This window comes from Enoplosus armatus, chromosome 19 (genome assembly GCF_043641665.1).
Source record: "Enoplosus armatus isolate fEnoArm2 chromosome 19, fEnoArm2.hap1, whole genome shotgun sequence".
Lineage (NCBI taxonomy): Eukaryota > Metazoa > Chordata > Actinopteri > Centrarchiformes > Enoplosidae > Enoplosus > Enoplosus armatus.
In genome coordinates this window covers 5,762,651-5,784,141 of record NC_092198.1, presented here as the reverse complement: position 1 = coordinate 5,784,141, position 21,491 = coordinate 5,762,651, and the positions used below count along the sequence as shown (strand labels likewise).

At 40.8% G+C, this 21,491-nt stretch overlaps 2 protein-coding genes across 3 annotated transcripts; one reads left to right on the top strand and one right to left on the bottom strand.

The window, feature by feature from the left end:
* Positions 1 to 288: 288 nt before the first annotated feature.
* On the top strand, positions 289 to 6,395 carry pla2g7 (phospholipase A2, group VII (platelet-activating factor acetylhydrolase, plasma)). Of its 2 annotated transcripts, none has more exons than XM_070925905.1 (11): positions 289 to 413; positions 1,001 to 1,128; positions 1,536 to 1,686; positions 2,220 to 2,313; positions 2,429 to 2,497; positions 3,360 to 3,531; positions 3,975 to 4,088; positions 4,684 to 4,775; positions 4,960 to 5,130; positions 5,244 to 5,392; positions 5,505 to 6,395. In XM_070925905.1, the coding sequence occupies exons 2-11, from the start codon at positions 1,033 to 1,035 to the stop codon at positions 5,603 to 5,605; spliced, it is 1,209 nt and encodes a 402-aa protein (XP_070782006.1). In that variant the 5' UTR covers positions 289 to 413; positions 1,001 to 1,032; the 3' UTR covers positions 5,606 to 6,395. The 2 variants fall into 2 exon arrangements, with proteins under 2 accessions (XP_070782006.1, XP_070782005.1); XM_070925904.1 differs by lacking the exon at positions 289 to 413 and adding an exon at positions 528 to 591.
* A 1,403-nt stretch (positions 6,396 to 7,798) lies between these two features.
* tdrd6a (tudor domain containing 6a) lies at positions 7,799 to 18,014 on the bottom strand. The gene is made up of 15 exons (XM_070926306.1): positions 12,518 to 18,014; positions 12,164 to 12,243; positions 11,981 to 12,061; positions 11,802 to 11,847; positions 11,453 to 11,485; positions 11,148 to 11,209; positions 10,999 to 11,059; positions 10,725 to 10,819; positions 9,631 to 9,685; positions 9,316 to 9,374; positions 9,136 to 9,190; positions 8,933 to 8,985; positions 8,674 to 8,844; positions 8,174 to 8,225; positions 7,799 to 7,890 (listed from the first exon to the last, which is right to left on the bottom strand). The coding sequence occupies exons 1-15, from the start codon at positions 18,012 to 18,014 to the stop codon at positions 7,799 to 7,801; spliced, it is 6,492 nt and encodes a 2,163-aa protein (XP_070782407.1).
* Positions 18,015 to 21,491: the final 3,477 nt, after the last annotated feature.

The window sequence follows — 21,491 nt, the reverse complement described above, 5'->3', positions numbered from 1 at the left end:
CACTTCACCCAATCTTTACGAGGGAGGACTTTGGAGCATAGACGTAGGGATGTCCGGACCCGTGGAAAGAGATGCCTACACTGTAATTATTGCGATATGAGTTTGGCGGCCCTGCCCTTAACCTATGTGGTATATACATTTAAATTGAGTGATTTTTTTTTAGGCAACCAGAGGCGGGGCGACCGCTACGGGACGGGGGATGTAGCCAAACACTTTTCATTCACCACTCTGGTTTAGCCCCCATCCCATGCTAGTAGTAGCTAGCTAGCGTAACTCCAACACTAACGACCTGTCAAACCACTCCCAAGTGACTCAGACCGGTAGCTTTATCTCGAGAAAAGTGACATTAGTTACGTCGTAATGTTGCGAAACTGATGTAGTAACATTGGCACCCAACTACTTCTGTATCTCCGGTAGGCATTGTTTTTTGTGTTAGCTAAATATTTATATTTAATGTGTTTGTTGCTAACAGCTAACCAGAAGATACCGAGGTTAGCTGGCATTTGAAACTAGCGTTTCTGAGGTCGATGTTTTATCATGGAGGTTTTGTACAGTTATTAGTCAAGAGGATTTACGAGCGGGCAAGGACAGGTAGGGGTTGACTCGCCACATAAATACACACATAGCTTCCTCTACAGCTATAGCTAGTTGTAAACAGCTGTAAGGTTACGTGTGGTTGTTACATCAAGAAGTGAACCTCGGCACGTTCTCAATTACGGCTCACACGTAGGGCCGACACTCAAAGCAGCAATCAGTGAAAAAAAACTAATAAACTCATACGTTAACAAAGGCACTCTATTACTCTTTAATAGAAGTGTTCAAATTGGGGTTGTGTTCACAATCTGCTGACGTTTAAATTCGCTACTTGAAATCAGTATCAGAAACGGTCTGAGTTGCCTGTTTGTTTGTTTTTGTCAAGTCATCCCTGTTAGGTCATAGTCATTGCTTCCTGTCAAGCTGACTGAGCATTTGATAAAATGAGTGTCTCTTTATTCGGCAGACCAGAGGAGGTACACGCTCAGTGTCTTAGCCATGGGGAACGCCTGCAGCAATCATCTTGGGATCCCTCCAGCCAAGGGCCCCTATGCGGTGGGATGCACTGACTTCATGATGGACCACACTGCTCAGGTAACTGTGCAGGACCGGACGTCTGATCACAGAGGATATGTTGACATTGTATGTGTAAATGTAAGAAGTATTTGCTTCTTGTGGCAGTGGAGCAGATGTTCTGTTTTGTCTTCCGCCCCTAAAGAAAAGAAATAAGAAATCAGATCAGAAATGATTGGGTATGATTACTTGGAGATCATGGCCTGTAAAGCTGGACAAACTTATTGGAATGGATGTTATGTCATGTATTACTTACATCTTTGTTTAGTCACTGTGAAGAAATGCAACATTCAGTTTCAGCATGAGAAAGAGACAGCTATCTGCTAGACAACAACATGTAATCACACGTTTTGTGAACGGGACATGCTGCTCATCACACAATGATAAACATGTGTTTGTGTGAACTTCTATGTCTGTCTTGTTCACAGGGCAGCTTTTTTCGGCTCTATTATCCCTGTCAAGAGACCGAAAAGGCAGAAAAACCAGACTGGGTGCCATGCAGGGAGTATTTTAACGGTCTGGCAGACTTCATGAAAATCAACAGGACTCTCAGTGAAAGGATTTTCAACTACCTCTTTGGTAATTCAACTTAAATCAGCAATATACAGAACATTTCAAGAGTGTTTTCTACAAGTGTACGCTGTGTTAGCTAGTTTTTCCAGGAACATACTAGTGTTTTTTTGCCTGTTTTTGTTAATTTATGACAAATGTAATTTACTTTATATTACTTTAAATGTTCATACCACATAGTTTTAGATCTGAGTGTTTTTCACTCCTTCCAAGCAGACATTGGCTTCCCTTCTCTTCCTTACTGTGTTTAAATCAGCTGAGAAACTTGCTTGCGTAATGTTATTTTCATTTTCAGTCAGAGTTGTGTTATTGTTGCACAGTCATCCTGAGAAGATTTTTTTTTTAAAAATCAATCTGCACTTTCAACTGGATTACCAAGCAAGTTTCAATTCTGCATGTTAATGTTCACACTGTAGAAGTGTGTGGGGAACCAGCAGCTGCCTGAAAGGAGGGAAAACCTACAACCACGAAAGTGTGCTTTGGGAAATGGTCATATGATGATCTAAAAGAAAAAACACTTTTTCATAATTTGTTTATTTCAGGGTCCTTTAAGATCCCAGCCTTCTTGGATGCTCCATTTAAATCCAGTGGAAAATGTCCTGTAGTTATCTTCTCCCACGGCCTCGGAGCCTTTAGGTATACACAATCAGTTTTAACACCACTGCAGTATTCACTCATTACAAACTGGACGTGCTGCTCTCCCTTCAGCCGCTGTGAATGGTGTAATTGAAATCTCCTTGGTGTTTCCTAGGACTTTGTATTCAGCTATATGTGCAGAAATGGCTTCTCACGGCTTCATTGTGGCGTCCGTGGAACACAGGTATTTATATAGATTCTTTATTAAATGCAGTTTTAGCTGACATGTAATTAATCAAAAACAGGAAGCTTCTTATAGCACACAAATCAGGATTGTAGGTCAGCAGTTAATGTAAGCTTTCATATATAGAATCTTTAGATATCTGAACTATATTCAAAGTGTACAGTGAAAAAGTGAAACTAAGTTGGAGGAAATTCTAGTTGAACGTTAGCCAAGCAAACAATAACCGAGGGCAGTCTCCTCTGTAAGCGGCTGACTGTTTATCTGTGGAGTAGGAGTGGAAAGGGTGTGCAGACAATAGTACGAACCAGGTCATCACATTTCTTTTCAGTATAGAGACAAGGGGACCATATGGAGATGAACAGAATGGCCACAGTTGGTCCGTCACTCATGTGGACCGAAGTGGTATTCCACTGAGATTTAGCAGCCAGTTAAAGGCTTAAAGCCACAGAGGGGGGAAAAAAAACATATGCTAGTGTTGTGACTTAGTTCATAGCTGTGACATGAGACAGAACTTTAGTTTCACATGCCTGCACTGTTGGTCAGAGGTCAGTCCAGCTGCTCAGCCAGAGGTGCTTTTTGTCACGCTGCTAAATGAGTTTCTGACCATAAACAAATATCAATCTGCAACCTAGCAACTGTCCTTCCTTTTTCCTCATTCCCTTGAAAGAGGATGCACTGTAAGCTCCTGCTCACACCCAATATTTCCTCGGAACATAAAGGAAGTTGTATTAATCATATTTCCATTTTAACTTTGGACTCAACAAACACATCCAAATAATAGTTTGGACTAGCACTGTTTTTTGGCAGTTAGCTTTTGACTGATTTATAATTTTGCTGCATTGTGTGTTTGTTTTTTATGCAGGGACCAGTCCTCCTCAGCTACGTATTATTTTCGTGAGAAGACAGAGTCAGAGAAGGCGAATGAGAAAGGGCCTAAAACATCCACCTCAGCCCAAGACAGCTTGGTAAAAGAGTGGATGTACTACAGAAGCCTGCAGCACGGAGAGAGCGAATTCCCCCTCAGAAATAAACAGGTAACGAGTATTTATGTACGCTCGAGGTGAAGTCCATGTTTCTAAACGTAATGACAGCGGCATATGTGAGTCAACAGTCACTGTATAAAAGGTAGAGATGGGGACATCATTCCTCTTTTATACAATGTGGATTTAGCATTGACTGCAGTTGGATTGCACAACAGCTGAACTTTACACTCAGTGATTACACAGTGATATGCTGCTTGACTGTGACGTTCGAATCAAACCGCACCCTTGTTTCTTCACTATAATTGCTGATCTTTTATCTGATATGTCTCTCACATTGGAACCATTTTCCCTTTTAATCTTGACATTTCATCTACGCTATCTTAATTGTTTTTAAATGCCGCACTTTATTATGTTGAGTTTGTATCTCAAAGGCTTGGATTTATGTGAAATTGTGGTAATGTTTAGAGTATGCTTTTTCCTTTTCTCCTAACCAGGTGAAACAGAGAGCAGATGAATGCATTCTGGCTCTGGATAAACTCACTGAAATCAACTCAGGGATAGCAGTGCAGAATGTTTTGCAAACACAGTTTGACTGGACGACGTTGGAGGTAACCTTTTCATGAGATCATTCTTTTGAAGTGAAAACCAGCCAGCAGCACACACGATTCAGCAACAGAACAGAACTCAACAACAGAAACTAGTGATCATACAAGCTGGAGCATGTCAGCAGGAAATAAAGGGTTATTTTTGTGTTAATGATTACAGTAGATTCGTCTCCCAGAAATTCACAGGAAAAAAGAAAAAAATGTGACAACTAATCAGTGTGGCCACTGTGGCGTCTCTCCACTGAAATAAAGGCATAAAGTGTCCTCCCCAATAAAATACTTTAAAGTCACACTGTTACTGCACAAAGATTCCTATTCCATTTAAGTTTGTTTTTCAACTACTTTGTCCTTGTAGTGCGACCTTTGAGAAAGCTTTGATAAATACAACATGGTCACCACTTTGGACAGTCTCACTTAAGTAAAGAGGAATTTGTTGACATGCCATATTCATATTAAAATGAGGTCAGGATGTCACATTGATCCTTTCACAGTGACCTCAACTAAATTATTATCCAAGTTATTCAAAAATCCTTAATGGAGAACCTTTGGTTAATTGTAGTAGTAAACTCTTCATCTCCTCTCGTCTCCCGGCCGACAGGACTCCATGGATCTGTGCAAGATAGCAGCGATGGGGCATTCCTTCGGGGGGGCGACAGTGGTGGAAGCTCTGTGCAAAGAGGTTAAATTCAAGTATGTGGATTCACAATGTACATCCAGGTCTCTTCCATCATCATGCCTCCTTGTTTCAGAGGAACACGAATATGATACAACATAAGAATTGTTTTTTATAATTCTAAATGTACAATATAAATGTACAATATCCTCCAATATTTGTATTTTGCCATAACCTCCCCTGGAAACTCTCTTCAATCAGGTGTGGCATCGCGCTGGACGCCTGGATGTTCCCCTTAGATGACGAGATCTTTCCTCGGGTGAAGCAGCCGATCTTCTTCATCAACTCCGAGAAGTTCCAGTGGGCGGGGAACATCAGCCGCATGAAGAAGCTGGACTCAGCCGTCATACAGAGGAAAATGATCACCATCAGGTATAACGGGCAGAACTCAAGTTGGGTTAAAATTGTGTCTGTTGTTTAGTCCCATTGATTCTGTAAAAAGCCGTTGTTGTTTCCTCTGACTTTGTGCTGATGTTTTCCTTCAGAGGTACAGTCCACCAGAGTTTCCCGGACTTCACCTTCCTGACGGGCAACTGGATCGGTAAACTGATGAAGCTGAAGGGAGAGATCAACCCGGAGCTCGCCATAGACCTCTGCAACAAAGCAACACTAGCCTTTCTACAACGCCATCTAGGTAAGATCAAGTATCTCACAGGTTTATCATAACTATCATTTGTTAAAGCGGAAACGCACACATTTCAACTCCGGGTTTTGTTGCAAATCTGAATTATGCATCATTTTTTCAGGTCTAGAGAGGAACTTCAATCAGTGGGACCCTCTGATTGATGGGCAAGATGAAAACCTCATTCAAGGAACCAACGTCACTGTGCTTCAGTCTGCCATCTGAACTGCCTCATTTACTGCAGAAAATATCTGGCCGTCCGCTGAACGATTTCACCTCGTGCGCGGGAGTCAGTGGAATGCTCCCAAAACGTCGAGCCGGGGGCCTACTCTGCATTCCAAATGGACTAAAGGATAACATTTGAGTGGTAACGGATAGGAGAGATAATCTCTACCTCACCAGCAGGACAGATAAACACTCAGCGTTGTTTCATGGGGCCTGAATGTTGCGTACGAGCAGCTGAGCACTTCCTCTTTTTCACTGTTGGTGAAATCTTCACTATTACCAGCAATTTCCTCAGAGAAATTCTTTTAATCATTTTCATCTTTGAGTGTATATAAAGTCAGCTGAGATAATGATAATGTTACTTCATGCAAATATCGTACGTCTCTTTGGATACGCGACCTTCCAGCAGAGACAGGCTACATTATGATTGCAGTGTGATTACGTGATGAGGCCTATAATGAGAATGGTATCCAATCGCAGGGCTAGAGATGGGTGTTTAAAAGAAAAAAGGGAGATTGAAGACTCCTATGATTTTAGATGACTTGTTTACCTAGCCGAGATAGCAAACTGAATGTTTCCATCCAGATTTCAAACAAATGTAAGCAAATCAGCATCATTAAAAAGGATACAAACACTAAAAAGGTTGCATAAAGATACCATGTGCCATAACTCACAGTACTGTTCATTCAGGGTCAATGACATGTTAACATGCCTTCTACTTTTATACACTTACCGTCTGAAATATCTGCCATTTATATGCAACAGAAATCCAATAAATCTGGTTTGTACACATTTTCTGCTTGTAACTTTATTTAAGTGGCTTGATCTTCCAGCTTAGAAACAGGTTCTAAGGCTGAAACTGAAGCTTTTGCATAATATGCTGGCCTGAACTCAAGAGGGCCACCAACAACTATGTGTCGCCATCATTCTTAACAACTAGAGTCTTTGTTTACTTTTGACTTATTTAAGAAGCTCTGATCATTTAAAATGTCACTCTTACAAAGTGCTTGTATGGAGTCTTTGTCAAGCTATAATAGAAGTGAATACGCGGTGAATTAACTTTTGTTTTTCAACAACTAATACCATATATTACCAAAGTCGCTACGTTCCTGTTCATGCTCTTAACTTGTTTAAGCGTTCAGTGACATGAGGGGAGTGCAGAAGCCCTTTGCAGCTACATTGAGACATTTTAAGAGACTGCACCAAATCATGAGACATTTTCACAAACCACATCATTTTCATCCCAAACACCATGTAGTCCTAGAGAGACCGCACCATATTACAAGGCTACCAGAGTAGTAATGTTTTTCAAACAGTCCAGCACTTGTATCCAATGGAACAAAGCCAACTAAACACAAAACATCCTGCTCTAACTAGTAAGATGAAACAAAATAACACTTCAGGACACAGTAGACTCCAGGCATCATTTAAAACCATGAAGGATTAGTGCTGTCATTGCATCTGTGGACACCAGACCTCATCCATCCACACTGTCTACAGGTACATTTAAAACTGGACAAACAGAAGACAGGACAGTGTGGATTTTCAAATTCTGCAAACATTAATGCTTGAATGCAAGTTGAGACTGAAGCAAAGACGAAACAAATGTGGACAATTTTTACTTTCAGTAAATACTATTATAATTTGATTGATAAATTACACTCGAGAAATACCAGCTGACTAAAAGTAGTTCTTGGTAGTGACGAGACAAACCACGACTCATCTCGAATAGAACTGTAATGATATTTATTGTGCCAACATAAATATATGTTCAACGCATGCATGTATCCACACAGAATACTTTCTTGAAAACCACAACACTTCACAACCTGACAACCATTCAAGTCAGTATTTTATATTCAACAAAAGATTCGGTACTTTCCAAAGAATTATGAGGCAGTTTATCAGAACAGATCATCTGTAACACAACACTGCTCCAAGTAAGACGGGGGAAGCACATGGATGCTGAACAACAACAAACTCCTAAAATATTGACAAAGGCACTTTCAACCAGATGGTCGATTTTCAATAGGAACAATGAAATTAGCCATTGGGCCAAAGGATAAAGATAAATCCAATAAATCAAGACTGCCATTGAGCAACAAACACAACTAAAAAAAACTGAACTTGACCCTGTTTGATATAACTAAAAGCACTTAATACATTTCCATTTGACATGTCTGGTAAATGGTGTTACTCCTCCGGCAGCTGCTCAACAGGCAGAACATCTGCAGAACCATCAGTGATGATCAGAGAGAGATGAGTTATCTTTGACAGCTGCGCCTCTAAAAAGGAAGTATTTAATCAGTATTTGGTATTGGCATGCAGCATTTACCACAGATTGTAGATACAGTCCTGTAAAGGAAACACGCAGGTAATGGAGATTAGAATGAAAGATGGAGTGGTGCTTTAAAGCCAGAGAGCAGATGACAGAACGATGTGCTGAAAACTCATATTTCTATTTTCTTTAATGTGTCCCACTATTACTTCATGCTAAAATTGTTCAATTTCACCCAGTAATTTTCACCTCACCTGATATAATTTGATCAATTATTAATAATCTCTTACCAAAACTGTCCTCATCAGAAGAAGACATTTCTTCCTCACCATTGCTGAAATCCTGGAAATCGACAACAGATTCACAACTTAGAGCCTTCTCCTGGTTTTGATCTTCTTGATGTTCACATGGAACATGAGAAACACGACTCTTAACAGTCTCCAGGTTTTATGTTATGTTCTGTACCAACAAAGAATGTTCAGAAACCTGGACAACATGCCACAGTATCTATCAGTACTCCAGGTAGCACATCCAGGTCTCTCAAAACCTGGTATAAAAAGGTCTTATCAAGGTTTCTGAAACCAGTGTTTCTATGCGAACACATAACTACAATACTCTAAAAACACAATCATAATAAGTGCATGTGCCAAAGCAATGTGCACTGCAAACACACTGACCTCAAGTATTAAAGTTATCTATACCCATTTGGACATCAACTCTGTACTATTATATTAGAATGAACCAAACCATCAAAAAGGCATCGTCTTTGTCCATGAATGCAAACGGTTACCTCTTTTTCTTTGGGGGTTGAAGGCACCAGCTGCTCACTGTCCTCTGTTTCAGCTTCCTCTGCAGTCAAATAATGGCTGACATTTTGTTGTTCATCAAGTCTGATACCTCTGCAGACGTCCGTCAGACAGATCTCTCTGACAAGACAGGTCACCTCTTCAACCAGGTTACTCTGAAAAGCAATAAAGACAGCATTCGCATGTCAGTGATGTGATGTTTTGGGGTTTCATTTTAGAATTGTGTTGATTGATCTCTATTACCAAATCTGAACATGGAACTGCGTAGGCTTGTTGCTCTGTGTCAGAAGGCAGAGCTGCAAAAACAAATATCAACCATTAGCCAAAATAAAATATACTACAAAGAATGCAAACAGATCCAACAGGAAGAGGAATGTGGGAAAAAGCCCAAAATGGGTCCAACGATCCAATTTAACACTGAAACAGTCAAGATGATAGAATCAAACCGGAGAGTTTATCTTTGTGAAGAGCCGAGGTCTCGTCTTCAGTCGCTGAGTTATTCTGAAACAGAACACATCACCAATAATAATAATAATAATCTAATACAGACTTCAGTCTTTCTATGTAGGTACTCAAGACTGGTTCAAACGGCTTTAAAAATGATTTTCAATTGGGTTCGACCTTACCTTTGTCTCGTCCTGTAGGGTAATGTCTCCAATTTCTATTTCATGCTCTGAAGGAGCTTCTGTGAAGATAATCACAATCACGCTCCATATCGTATACATAATGTGAGAACACCACATTACGTGTTGTAGGCCAGCTAGCGGGGGTAACCAGTGGTCTCTGTAAATGTCCACACTCCTATTTATAATAGCTTATCTCAAAAAATTGTAACCTCACATTTTAGCATATTAACGTTGTAACCCAAGTCTGCAGGTCTGCAGTATTTATTATTGCTCATCTTATGCTGTATTATGTATGTTGTGTTCGAAATGACTCACCAATTCGTTGTTCACAAGGGAACTCCCAACAAGGAAGCTGTGGTTCATTTTGGATCTGAAATTGAATAAATTTCACCATTTTAATGTAAAGAAAGACAATTTCAGACACAATCAAATGAACAGTAGTGTAAGTGTAGTATTTACATATAACAGCTGCAGTGAGAACCAGACCTGTATTTAGAACAGGCTTGAATTGGAGGATTTTATTCCCATTTTACCTGCTTCATTCCAGTCCTTCACTTTTCCGTTGTTCCCAATCGATGTTAAGCTACAGTGAGCGCAACACTCCAGCTGATTTTTTTTTCTCCCAGCCTTCCTGTTATTGGTAGGCTTTTAATGTGAAAAATACACAGGAAGCAGAGTTTAATTAATAGCAGCTTAATGTCAGTTTAGGAAAAAGTGGAAAACTGGAATTAAATAGGTGGATGAAACAGTGTTTCTGTTAAAAGTAGAAACTCGGAGCAGCAGAGAGGTGAGTATCTCATTGTTATTGTACTGATGACATTAGTGCTGTGGAAATGCACATAACCAATATCCCCCAAACACTCACAAACTTACATTTTCTGCTTTTATATTGATATTACTGTTATTATTGTTTATTATTACAGAATTGTGTTATTAGTTTGCCATCACTTTTATGTAGCCATATTATTTTCTGTATCTTAATTGTATGTTCTCTGTAACTGTGAAATTTTAACATTCTTTACGTGGAGGCTTCAAATAAGCCCACTGGGTTTTCTACCTGTCCCTGCAATGCATATTATTTGTTATCTCAGTCAGTTTTTGGGTTTTTTTTTTTTAAATTGTGCAAAAATAAATAAACTAATAAACTAAACATTATGTTGAATTAACCATGACAGCTGTTGTTGTTGGCCACAAGTAATTTCACCCTCCTCAATTTTTGTTTTTATCTGACCTGTATTAGCGACTGCCGTTATTTTTCCATGCTGGCCACGGTTATTATTTGAATGCCAGCTTTTATATGAGAATTTGCAGTCTGTGTTTTACCCACCTTAAGCTGCAACTACACCACAGACCTGAAACTCTATATAAACAAAACTGCAGGTGCATATGCCTCACATGGGGAAATTCACTGTGACGCAAATTACCATTTCCTCTGCTGTCATACTGCTGAGACGGTTCTCTCTTGCACCGCTGACTTTGCCATCGTCACTTGGCTCGAGTGAATCTGCAGTGCAAAGGGACAAAAGCAAAATCATTGAGAACACAGTACACATTGAGAAATGATGCTTCATCCACTACCAATTACTATAAAGCAGTGCTGTGATAGAACTGATAGAAGTTCTATGGTAATCACACTGGCACATTGTTTTGCTGTTTATTCATAAGGCCACTGCAGTGTCTTACCTGTGCAGACATCTGCCAAACAGGCCTCAACAGAACAGGTCCCCTTTTCAACCCTGTCACCCTGAGCAGCAATAAAGACAAAATTCACGTGTCGGACGTGACAAGTTTTGCACTTTGATTTTAAAATTCTGTGGATTCAAATTCATTACCGAATCTTGAGAGGGAGCTGTGCAGGTGTGTGGCTCACTGGCTGATGTGTCAGCAAGCGAGGCTGCAGATATAAAGACAGATGACTTAGATTAACAACTCATGTGGTGCCGAAAGGCTTCTGAGTGCTTACCTGTAAGAAGCCTCTTTTACTGGCACAACTGAATGAGATTAAAAGGATTTACATAGTTTCATTATACTAAAAATGACCCTGCCTTCCACTGTTTCACACTACTTGTGTAAATATTCGTTCCAAATAAGGCTCATGTTTGCATTTATCCATCTGAATTGCACACATGGTATGTACACATAGACGCAATATCCTGCTCTGTAGGAGCATCTATAAAAACAATGACACTCCATCAAAATACAGTCATTTCAGAACACACAGTATTACACTTTACACTTGTTTTAGCAAACCAAACTTATTTCCACCTGCAATACCTACATTTACTGAGTGTGACTTTTTAACTACTTTTTACCTATATAAAGCCAAGATGCACTCCAATTTCTTCTCTTTTTAGTTACCTAAAGCTACTTGTGTTGTAGACTAATGTGACTGCTTGCCTTAAAAATGATGCCCTTTTTCAGATCATTTCATAGGCTAAGCCTACACTGTACAAGTGTTGGAATGGTTAGAATTAGGAATCCCTCACCAAACGCAGAAAGCACAAAGGAGGGCTGCACCAATTCAGTGTGAATCTACAAGATGACAAAACACACAAGTAAAACCAAGGAATCGAACACATGAGTACATACTTCTCAAGTTAAGACAAGTCTTGGGTAAACTGTCCTTTCATGTACAGTGTGCAGTGATACAAACAACTTCATGTACCTGCTTTAAATCTTTAGAAATGTTATCAGTGGTTTCAAACAGATCAATGGAGTCCCTGGGACAAACCCCTACACGGGGAACCTTTAGAAGAACACAACACCCAATTACATTTCATCAAGTCTATGTACTCAAGTCAGTGATGGTGTGTGTCATATATAAAACAGTCATTGTCACACAATTCACCATTTTCACTGTAGTCGCACTGGAAACACAAGTATCCCTTGCAATGGTAAGCTCACTGTCATCTCTTTCCTCAGTTGGATCTGGAAACACGAATAAAAAGCAACAAATGATTTACAGTAAAATTGTTAACTTCACACAATCACTGACCATGACTCGACAGGTGAACAGGTGACCATCGGTTGTGAGTTGACCGAACTTTACAAGCAAATAAAATATGAGCAGAATACAAAATTTTGTTATACTATTAAATTCCATATTAACATGATTCATCTGCTTACTTGATGGACAGGAGATGCACCATATTGTTTACTAACCAGAAACAAAGATAAAAGGAGAAATGAATGTGTTGCTTACTGGAAGAATTTATGATGTCAAAGCTGCTTTCCATGCTGTAGGTATTCACCTCTTCAGGCAGAGACTCCAAGTCAGTCATTGCAATCTCCGACTCGTCTATGGCCCCCACAGGGTTCTCCGCCGATGGATAATTGATCTCTGGCGTGATCATTTTGCATTCTGACAAAATCTGATCCCTCTCTTCTTCTGTGGACTCCTCAAAAGACTCAGAATGAAGAGAATCTTTTGAGCTTTTACAGCTCTTCAGAATACTTGATTGTTTTGGGATCTTGTCAGCCAGCTCGCCAGCACTCTGCTCTTCACTGTGGTCCATATGTCGGTGAACGCAAGCGACAACAGTGTCCACTTCTTCACTTTCAAGATACTCTAGTTCATCCTCAGCTGGTGCAGTCTCTTTCGCAGTTGAATCATGTTGCAGCAGTGTTTCGTATAAAGTGGTCAGTCCAATTGGACCAGGTTTGTTTTCTGTTGTGGAGCTCTTCCACCAGGTTTTCAGTGCCTCGTTTATCACCTGGCCCTCACATTCTATCTGCACATGGCATTTTATTTTTCCTCCTTCTCTTGTTACTCTTGTGATAGTCACATGTAACACTTTGTCTGTTGTAAGTGCTGACAACTCATCTACAGCACCACTGTCCAAAGATCCATGTGAAGCATCAAAGCCTTCAAGCTCACACAAAAACGCCTGTGGAGGAGTTTCCATCAGGTCAGGGGGCATTTCCCTCACCTCTGTAATGTTGACTTTGGACTTGTTTCCATAGTCTACAAAGAGAACAGACAACTCGTCTCCATCTTTGTCAACGACCTCTGCACGGTACCAAAGATGATCATCGGAAAAGAGAGCAATACATGGGCTGCCAGGAGAGAGAGAGCCTGGGTCGATATGCTTGAGATAAGCTGCATCCCCAACTTCTGAGACACTTGATGTTATCTTATCAAGCTCTTCTGGGTCTGCAGGCTGACACCAAAATGTCTGAGCATCATGTGTAGTTGTGATGGAGACCTCTAACTTTTGTCCCTCTAAAAACTCTTGTTGGTGGTAACATAAAGAACAGGAGTTCAGCAGCGATGTCTGTGAGTTCTCTGGCACATGCCTGATGTAAGAGTTCTGGACAGGTTTTTCCCTAACTTGTCGGAGTTTCTCTGAGACGATTTCCGAACACCGAGTAAGTACTTTACACATGAGATTCACACCACTGAATTCCAGACTGACTTCCCACACAGATTCTGACTGCCTAAGAAACCGGCACTTGAGTACCTTTTCTCCATTGCCACCAATGTCTTCTATGAAAGCTGACACCACTTCTGGATCAAGCACTTCCTCTTTCCCAAGAGCTGCAGCATTGCTCAGCATACAGTGCGTGCTGTACGTGGGATGCTGCAAGAAGGACTTATGGAGTCTGCCTATCTTCGAAATTGGTGTCATTGCCATATTTCCAAAATCAACAAACTCAACAAGAGCCATCATGTTACTGTGGATTTCTCTTACAACTGCTCGGTACCATGAGGAATCCTCTGCGAACACTGCTTGAACAAGGTCACCTGGATGCACATCTTTGATGTCTGTAGTTTGGGGGGTTGACTGGGGATCATTGAGCTTTTCCACAAGGGAGAACACTCCATTCTCCTCTCTGACAAGTTGCACGTAGAAACTCAATGGGCTGTTGCAGTGTGAGACATAAACATCAACTTCCATACCTGATGTGATAGATTTTGGGGGCAGGTCTGAAAGTTTAGGGAGTTTTTCAACATTGCTTTCCTTCTGAGATTCTGCATCAGTTGATTTGGAGTCAATATGTTTTGTGTCTGTTGGAAGACTTTCTTTTCTTGGTTTGATATAGGCACCTGCCGGCTCAGAATCTCCCGCATTACTTGGCGTACTTCCACATGACTGCCTTTGGTGTGGAGGTCTGTACAGCTCTAACGGAGCAGTTTTGACCTTCTGACCATTTTCACAAACATGGTGCAATGGTTTCGGGGCAGATTGTACATTCATGTCACCATCTCTCATTTGACGTGCTGGTTTTGGGGCGGAGGCATTTTTCTTTATGGTTTGAGTGTGATCTTCCATTTCCGCAGCTTGTTTTGGGACAGCTTTTGGAGTCTTCTGTGCATGACTTGCTGAAGCCTCAAGTGCTCTCCTACCCTGGCAGACAACCAGTTTTTCTGTGTGCATCTCAATCTGAAACACCCGCTTGATCTTTGAATTAATCTGAGTGTTTCCATGATACAGCTCAACCAGCAGTTTACCATCAGGTTCTCGGGCCACTACTAGTGCTCGAAATGTACATTCTGTCGCACTCGTTTCAAACCAGCTGTTTGCCTCACTGGGAACATTGGCAGGGACATCAGAGAGACTACATACAACTGCTTGCACAGGCACAGACATGATGTCATTAGCCTCTCTGGGAACTGGAAGCAAGTCAGATTTGTCCACCTCAATGGTGTCACCATAATCCACAAAATGAACCAGAATCGCTGGCTTTGTGGCCTTGATCTGTCCCCTGTACCACTGCTTATCAGTGTACTTTGCAAAGCACAAAGTTCCAAAGACTGTTGGAAGATTTACATTCTCAAGCTGATGACAGAGATTGTTCACTTTGACCTTGAGGTCTTTTATCACGTCAGCGTTCCTGTCGAGCTGGCAGTAGAACTGACTGACACTGTTCACACATGTCACTGTGACCTTTTCCTCGGTTCCAGTTTTGATGCTGTGCGTTGAGTAGTAGTATGTGTTCAGATGGAAAGATGGCCCAGTGGCTTTCTTTGGCGATGTACTTTTGACTAGATTGACCATACTGGTGGAAACACTCTCAAAGGGGGTTTCTAGATCCACAATGTTGAAAACAACCTTCTGTTCACTGTACATGACAGCATATATGGTGCACTTCAAAATCACAAAGTTGGATGCAGCAGTTTCCACAAAGTTGTGGAACCTTGCTATTGCTTCTTCATTCCACTCATTTGTGGCAGACTTGAGGTCAACAGGATTTAACAGACTGCATCGAAAAGCTTGGCCATGCAGAGTGAGGAATTCTGGGCAGATCCTCCTCAGGTCATAGAGGGAGACTGTCTCTGTCTGGCCGTAGTCAACAAACAACACATCCACATGAAGAGTTTCATGTTTGTGAATTACAAGGGCCCTGTACCACATTCCATTATCAGGGTGGCGAGCAACACAAGCTCTTTCAACAAGAGGCTGAAACTCACTGCCTGTATAATGGGCCTGTATGTCGTGCATGAGCAATTTCAAGTGCTCTGCATTTTGTGTTAGTTGGCACCAGAAGTCATTTGGGCTTTCGATGTAGGACACACTGACATCAAGGACACTTCCAATGTGAAACATGTGTTCCCTGAATGTAGGTATCATTCTTTCATTACCGGCAGGGCCAACTATGTTTAGAGTCTGGAAAGACATTCCATCGTTCCTGCATACACCTGAGAGTCTTGCATCTGGAAGTCGTGTGGAGGACAGAATGGCAGGGTGCGTGGTCATTTTGGCTTTGGGTTGTTTCTGTGTCTCAGCCCTTTCAGCATGGCCAGAATTACACATCAGTGTACTAAGATCTCTTTGCTCCTCTGCTTCAGGATCCGTTAGTTGGACAACGTAGCACTCGTCATATTTTGCTGTCACATGTACATTTAGTACTTTATCTGTGACTGCTTTGATGAGAAACTCACAAGCACTTTGACTCCATCTCCCATCTTTCGGCCTGATACCAGCCAGGGCGCATTTCAGTGAAAGACATGGCAGCTTTTTGAATTTGTCAGGAAGGTTCCTGATGTTACTCCTTTCAACCACTTCAGTGTTTCCATAATCAACAAAGAACACCTTGATTTGGGTCTCACCAACTTCAGCCACAGTTGCTCTGTAGAAGTCACCATCTTCTGCCCTGGCAGCACAGTAAAGCCCAACAGTTGGATTTCTCACCACATCTTTATTCACTGAATCTTTGTACAGAAGGTAGATACTATCCATCAGTTCATCCAACTCATTTGCATAGTTCTTTGTTTGGATCCAAAACTCTGATGGGTTAGATACGTGCTGAACTACTGCCAAATGTGAGGAGTTGAGAGAGAGGTCTTCTGCTGGCAACTTCTCCACTGTTCCTTTTCCTTCTTTTTCCTCTACAGCCTGTACAGGAGTTAACATCTTTCTTTGTTTTTTTTCTTGCTGAGCTGGATGAAGTGCAGTGCTACGGATGGCATAATGTCCAAGTGTTTTTTCACACTCCTGAAAACAGCTCTCCTTGGAACAAAACAAGTTGTTAATGTTTCTGTTTTCATCCCCATAGAGCGTGACATACTGAACACCTTCAGAGATGCTCTGGTACTCAAATTTGGCTATCACTGTCTTGTACAGAAGAAGGGACCTGAGAAAGTCAATTTGGCTGGTTGTCCATCCTAACCCCTTGTCAATGATTCCATGGAGGGAGCAGATGTAAGTCACAACAGGCATCCTGAAGAACTCTGCAGCCAGTGGTCTTACATTCTCCACTTGAACAAACTGCTTTGTTCCATAGTCAACGTTCAACACTTCCACCACTTTTTTGGTTGGAAACACCTGTTGTAGAACAGAGCGGTACCACCTTCCATCATGTCCTCTTGCAGCACACGGAAACCCAATCATTTCTGGACCTACAATGCAATTGGTCGTTCTGCCCTCACAGCACTGTGTGATTTGCTCTGAGAGTTTCTTCAACTCTTGCGAGAACACCTTCAACTGGCAAAAAATCCGCTGCGGATTTGTCACATCTGTGACTATGACAGTCTCCACAGTTCCTGCTGGCAGTTCTGGGTACATGAAGAGCTCTTGCTTGTGCAGTCGCTCTCCTGCTCCCATGGAGATGTGGCGAGTCTCTGGAGACACTTCAGCTCCACTATGGGACTGCAGTGACATAAGAACAAAGTCCTGGAACATATCTGGAGACAGCTTCTTGGCAATTCCCATCTCATACATTTGTCTGGATATGTAAGGGATGTGCAGGAGAAATGCTCTCTGTTGCACCAGTACATCTTGCACATGTGCCTTCACAGACTTCCCGGAAAGAGATTTCAGAAATTCAAGAGCCACTGGAGACCATCTGTTCTTAGGTGAAAGTGGCACCACATTAGCTAGCACACAAAATTCCACTTCAGGTGGCAGGTGGAAGTGCTTATTCTTAGGCCATGCCAGTTTACTTGTGGTGGTGCTATATGTCATCCCTTTGTCAATGAGGAACACACTGCATTTCGTTCCATTTCTTGAGACTAAGCGGGACCTGTACCAAGTATCTTCTTTCTGAACCAAGCACTGGTCACCAGGATTGCCTTCAAACTCTTGAAATGTGTTTCCAGGAGACTGAATGTCTTTGGCCAGGCACTCATAATCTGCAGCCCTCTCCTGGCTGAATTTTCCCCAGAACTCCACAAGCACACAAAGGGGATGCACATGGACCTTGGTTATGAGAATTGTTACATCTGATCCTCGTGTAGGTAGTCCTAGGATTAAAGACATTTCAGCAGTTTCATGAATTCCAGCTACCCATGACTTGTCATCAGTCATCAACACAGATGCGTGAGTACTGGATGTTCTCTGGAAAACATACAAGCAAACAACATACACACACACACACACACACACACACACAAGAACACACATTAAATACAGCATTGCCACTCACTACTAGAAATCTTGTTCATCTGCATTTTAGAGGACAGATCACTTGGGTTTTGACAAACAATTTTCCTTACTGATTAATCTGCAGATTATCTCCTCAATAAATCATTTGGTCAATACAATCTATGATTAAAATTTCTTAAGCACAAACTGATGACATTAAATTGCTTGTTTTGTCCACCCACACTCCAAACATAAGACAAAGAAAGGCAGCAAATCCTCACAATTGATAAGTTAGAAGGAAATGTTTCACATTTATCTGCTGAAAGTGGAAAGTTTATATGTGCCTCATTGAAAATCCAATTTTCAGCGATTTGCCTACGAGCATGATTTGTGACATGACAAATATTTTGCATGATCATCATTGCATGATGGGTGATGCAAAATCATTTTTCAGTCAATCATCTTTGATAGCTAACCGTATTTGCCATATATAGGATAACCTATTACATTCCAACTCTTCTGATAATCAGACTGAATTGCCGTTTAGTTCCACCTAATTTTGATCACTTAATATTGCACCTATTGTCCAGTGAACACCACCACAAACTACAGCCTCAGAAATTACCGCACAAATCGGAGATGTGGGCACTGATCGACAGGTCAGGAATCAGGGTACATTCCTACAACAAACTGAGTGAATTACCAACACACAAGGTGTGCACTGCATTTCAGGGTTTCCCCCAATAAATTGGTTAGTGGAGGTGGGAAAATGCTGTCATATGCCAAAATACTCACTGCGTCCTTTTTGATTTTTGATGTTCACGGGAGATGATGCACAAATCTTGCTGAGAGCAGATGCAGTGGGAAATCTGAAAACATGAGGCCCAAAGCATATGTGAAAAAATAAACTCAATTGGTTGCATAAAAATGAATACTGAGAGGCAGTCATGGTGAAGCTATGTGATAATATGAAACAAAGTTTAGCCAGCACACACTGTAGCAATCAAAGTCAAAAGCAGGGCTGTGTTTGGGTTGATAAATAACTAAATACAATACCACACACACCACCATTTTGCTTGTGCAAACATACCAAATTCGATTTTGTTTGGAGTAACCCTAACTCTCATTTTACATTTAAAAAGAGTCTTCTCAGTTTTATCAATGGTCATTACTGATCTTACTTGCAGAATTATTGTACTGATTGCACTTTCATGCATCTATTATCTAATCAATAATTTTGCTTAACTACTTCGTCTTTAAAAACATACTGTCTAGATAAAGTAATAATAACCACTAAAACTATGTTGGGATAATATAATAATATAATATACAGTTTCACTAAACATTCCTCCATAACGCTGGTCTTTAGAGGGACATCATTTAAGCAACACAGATTTACACATTAAAATAATATTGCGTATAAACTTTCCAGAACATAGTATACACAAAAATATTTTTTGAATATTTAAAAAAAAAATTTTTTATTCAAATCACTTAAGGATGCAAAAAATGTTTAAAACTGATATCTTTCAACATAGCCAAGTTTAGTTTATGTTTATATGCATGTTGCACCGTTTTACTCATAGACTACTGTAACTGCTCGTTCAATGGTTCTAACCAAACACAAATAAGTCAGCACTGAAATTGTAAATCACAGTCACTGTTTTATGATTATTGCAACGTGGCTGTACTGAGCTACAAGCTACAAGCTACAAATATTGGTTTGAGCTGTTCATTTTAAATCGACGGCAACGTTAGGCTCACGAATCGGTTTAATTAATATTTACAATCATAAATAGGAGTGATTAATTTCACAGTTTTTCAAGTAAAATAATCCCCAAATTGTACCGTTAAATTAAACATTTTCACAAGACGGGAATAGGTTTTGTTTGCTAACGTTACATTCAGATGTAGCTAACGTTACCTAAGTTAGCAACTCCTGTTAACGCACTTAATTGGCAGGTGACTTACAGGTGCTTAGTTAACGTTAGCTAACTGCGGGCAGATTAGCATAGTGACTGTCCTGCAGTTTAGATTTACACGTTTAGGAGCAGGCGCACAATTACTCACCCGTTTTATATCAGGAGATCCTGCCGAGTCTTGTTAAACTCGCGGTGGTTGTAGCTCAGGTTTACCAAACTGACGTTAATCTAGCAAATCCACACACAGCCGCGGCGGCGCTCACGTTATTCCGACCGCCTAAACTTTTCAGATTTAGCTAGCCAATGTTGGTCCAGTTCCGTGTTTCTGTTCTGATGTACACTATTGTGGCAGATGATCCGTTTAACTGCTTCTGAAAATATTTTAGCGCATCTACAAACTCAACGTCCACGGCAAACGGACGTTAGTAACGGTTAGTTAGTGACGCGCGTGCCAAAAACAAATCTCAACGTTTTTTTCATCCCTGACCCGGAACTGTCGTTGTTTTCACCCTTTCGCACAAGTAAAAGCACAAATTAAACTAAATACAACTGTATTTTTTTTTCTTACAGTCTGCTCAATTTAGTTAATGCCACTTTGAAAAAAATATTTCATACAAATATTGCAAAAGAAAAGAAACAACAATTATATCTCAATAACAATGTGGGCCTACAGTAATTAATATAAATTAAAGTTAAGACATCAGACAGGCGATGATCATTTTAACTTACTTGTCTTTCACACTGCAGCTAATGAATGTGTCAGTCATGACTGTCCTGTTTGAATATTTAGAGGTCAACAATCCCAAGACAGTAAGGCGGCCATTTCCTCCTCTCTCACTTTGCTGCTTCTCTGGCCTTATAGGACACATTCACATGGGCTGAAAATAGTCACACAGAATTGCAAAAGCATGGTTCAGTCAGTTTTATTATTTGAATAAAATTTTTGTACTACAAAAATATTTCAAACAGTGAGTCACAAATGGCAGATATAGTGTCCCGTCTGTCACACACAGATTGAACTAGCCTAAAGGTTTTGAAGTATGTGTCTCCCTCTGAGTGGTGTAACTCTGGATAAATGAACGTCTAATGTCTTGGCTCAAAGAAACACTTCGGCTGGGTCATGAGGAAATCAATGCCTCAAGAGTTATTTCGCGAGCACCGTCCTCGACACAGACAGGACGAAAGCAAACTGGGCACTGTGTGTAGACAGATATAGTAGAAACATCACTCGGAGTATCTATAAATCAGCTGTTGACTCATACTCATCATTTGCGGACGTGAGCTGCGGCATGATTTAGTGTCACCGCACAACATTTTGTGTTTTTATTTCAGCACAGATTGATTCTTGCTTAAACAGTACACAACTGGTCTTCTGTCTTGCATAACCACTATGCCAAGACAAGTAAAACTGGCGTTGATCATTTCATCATGTGCTGGAGACCTGCGCCAC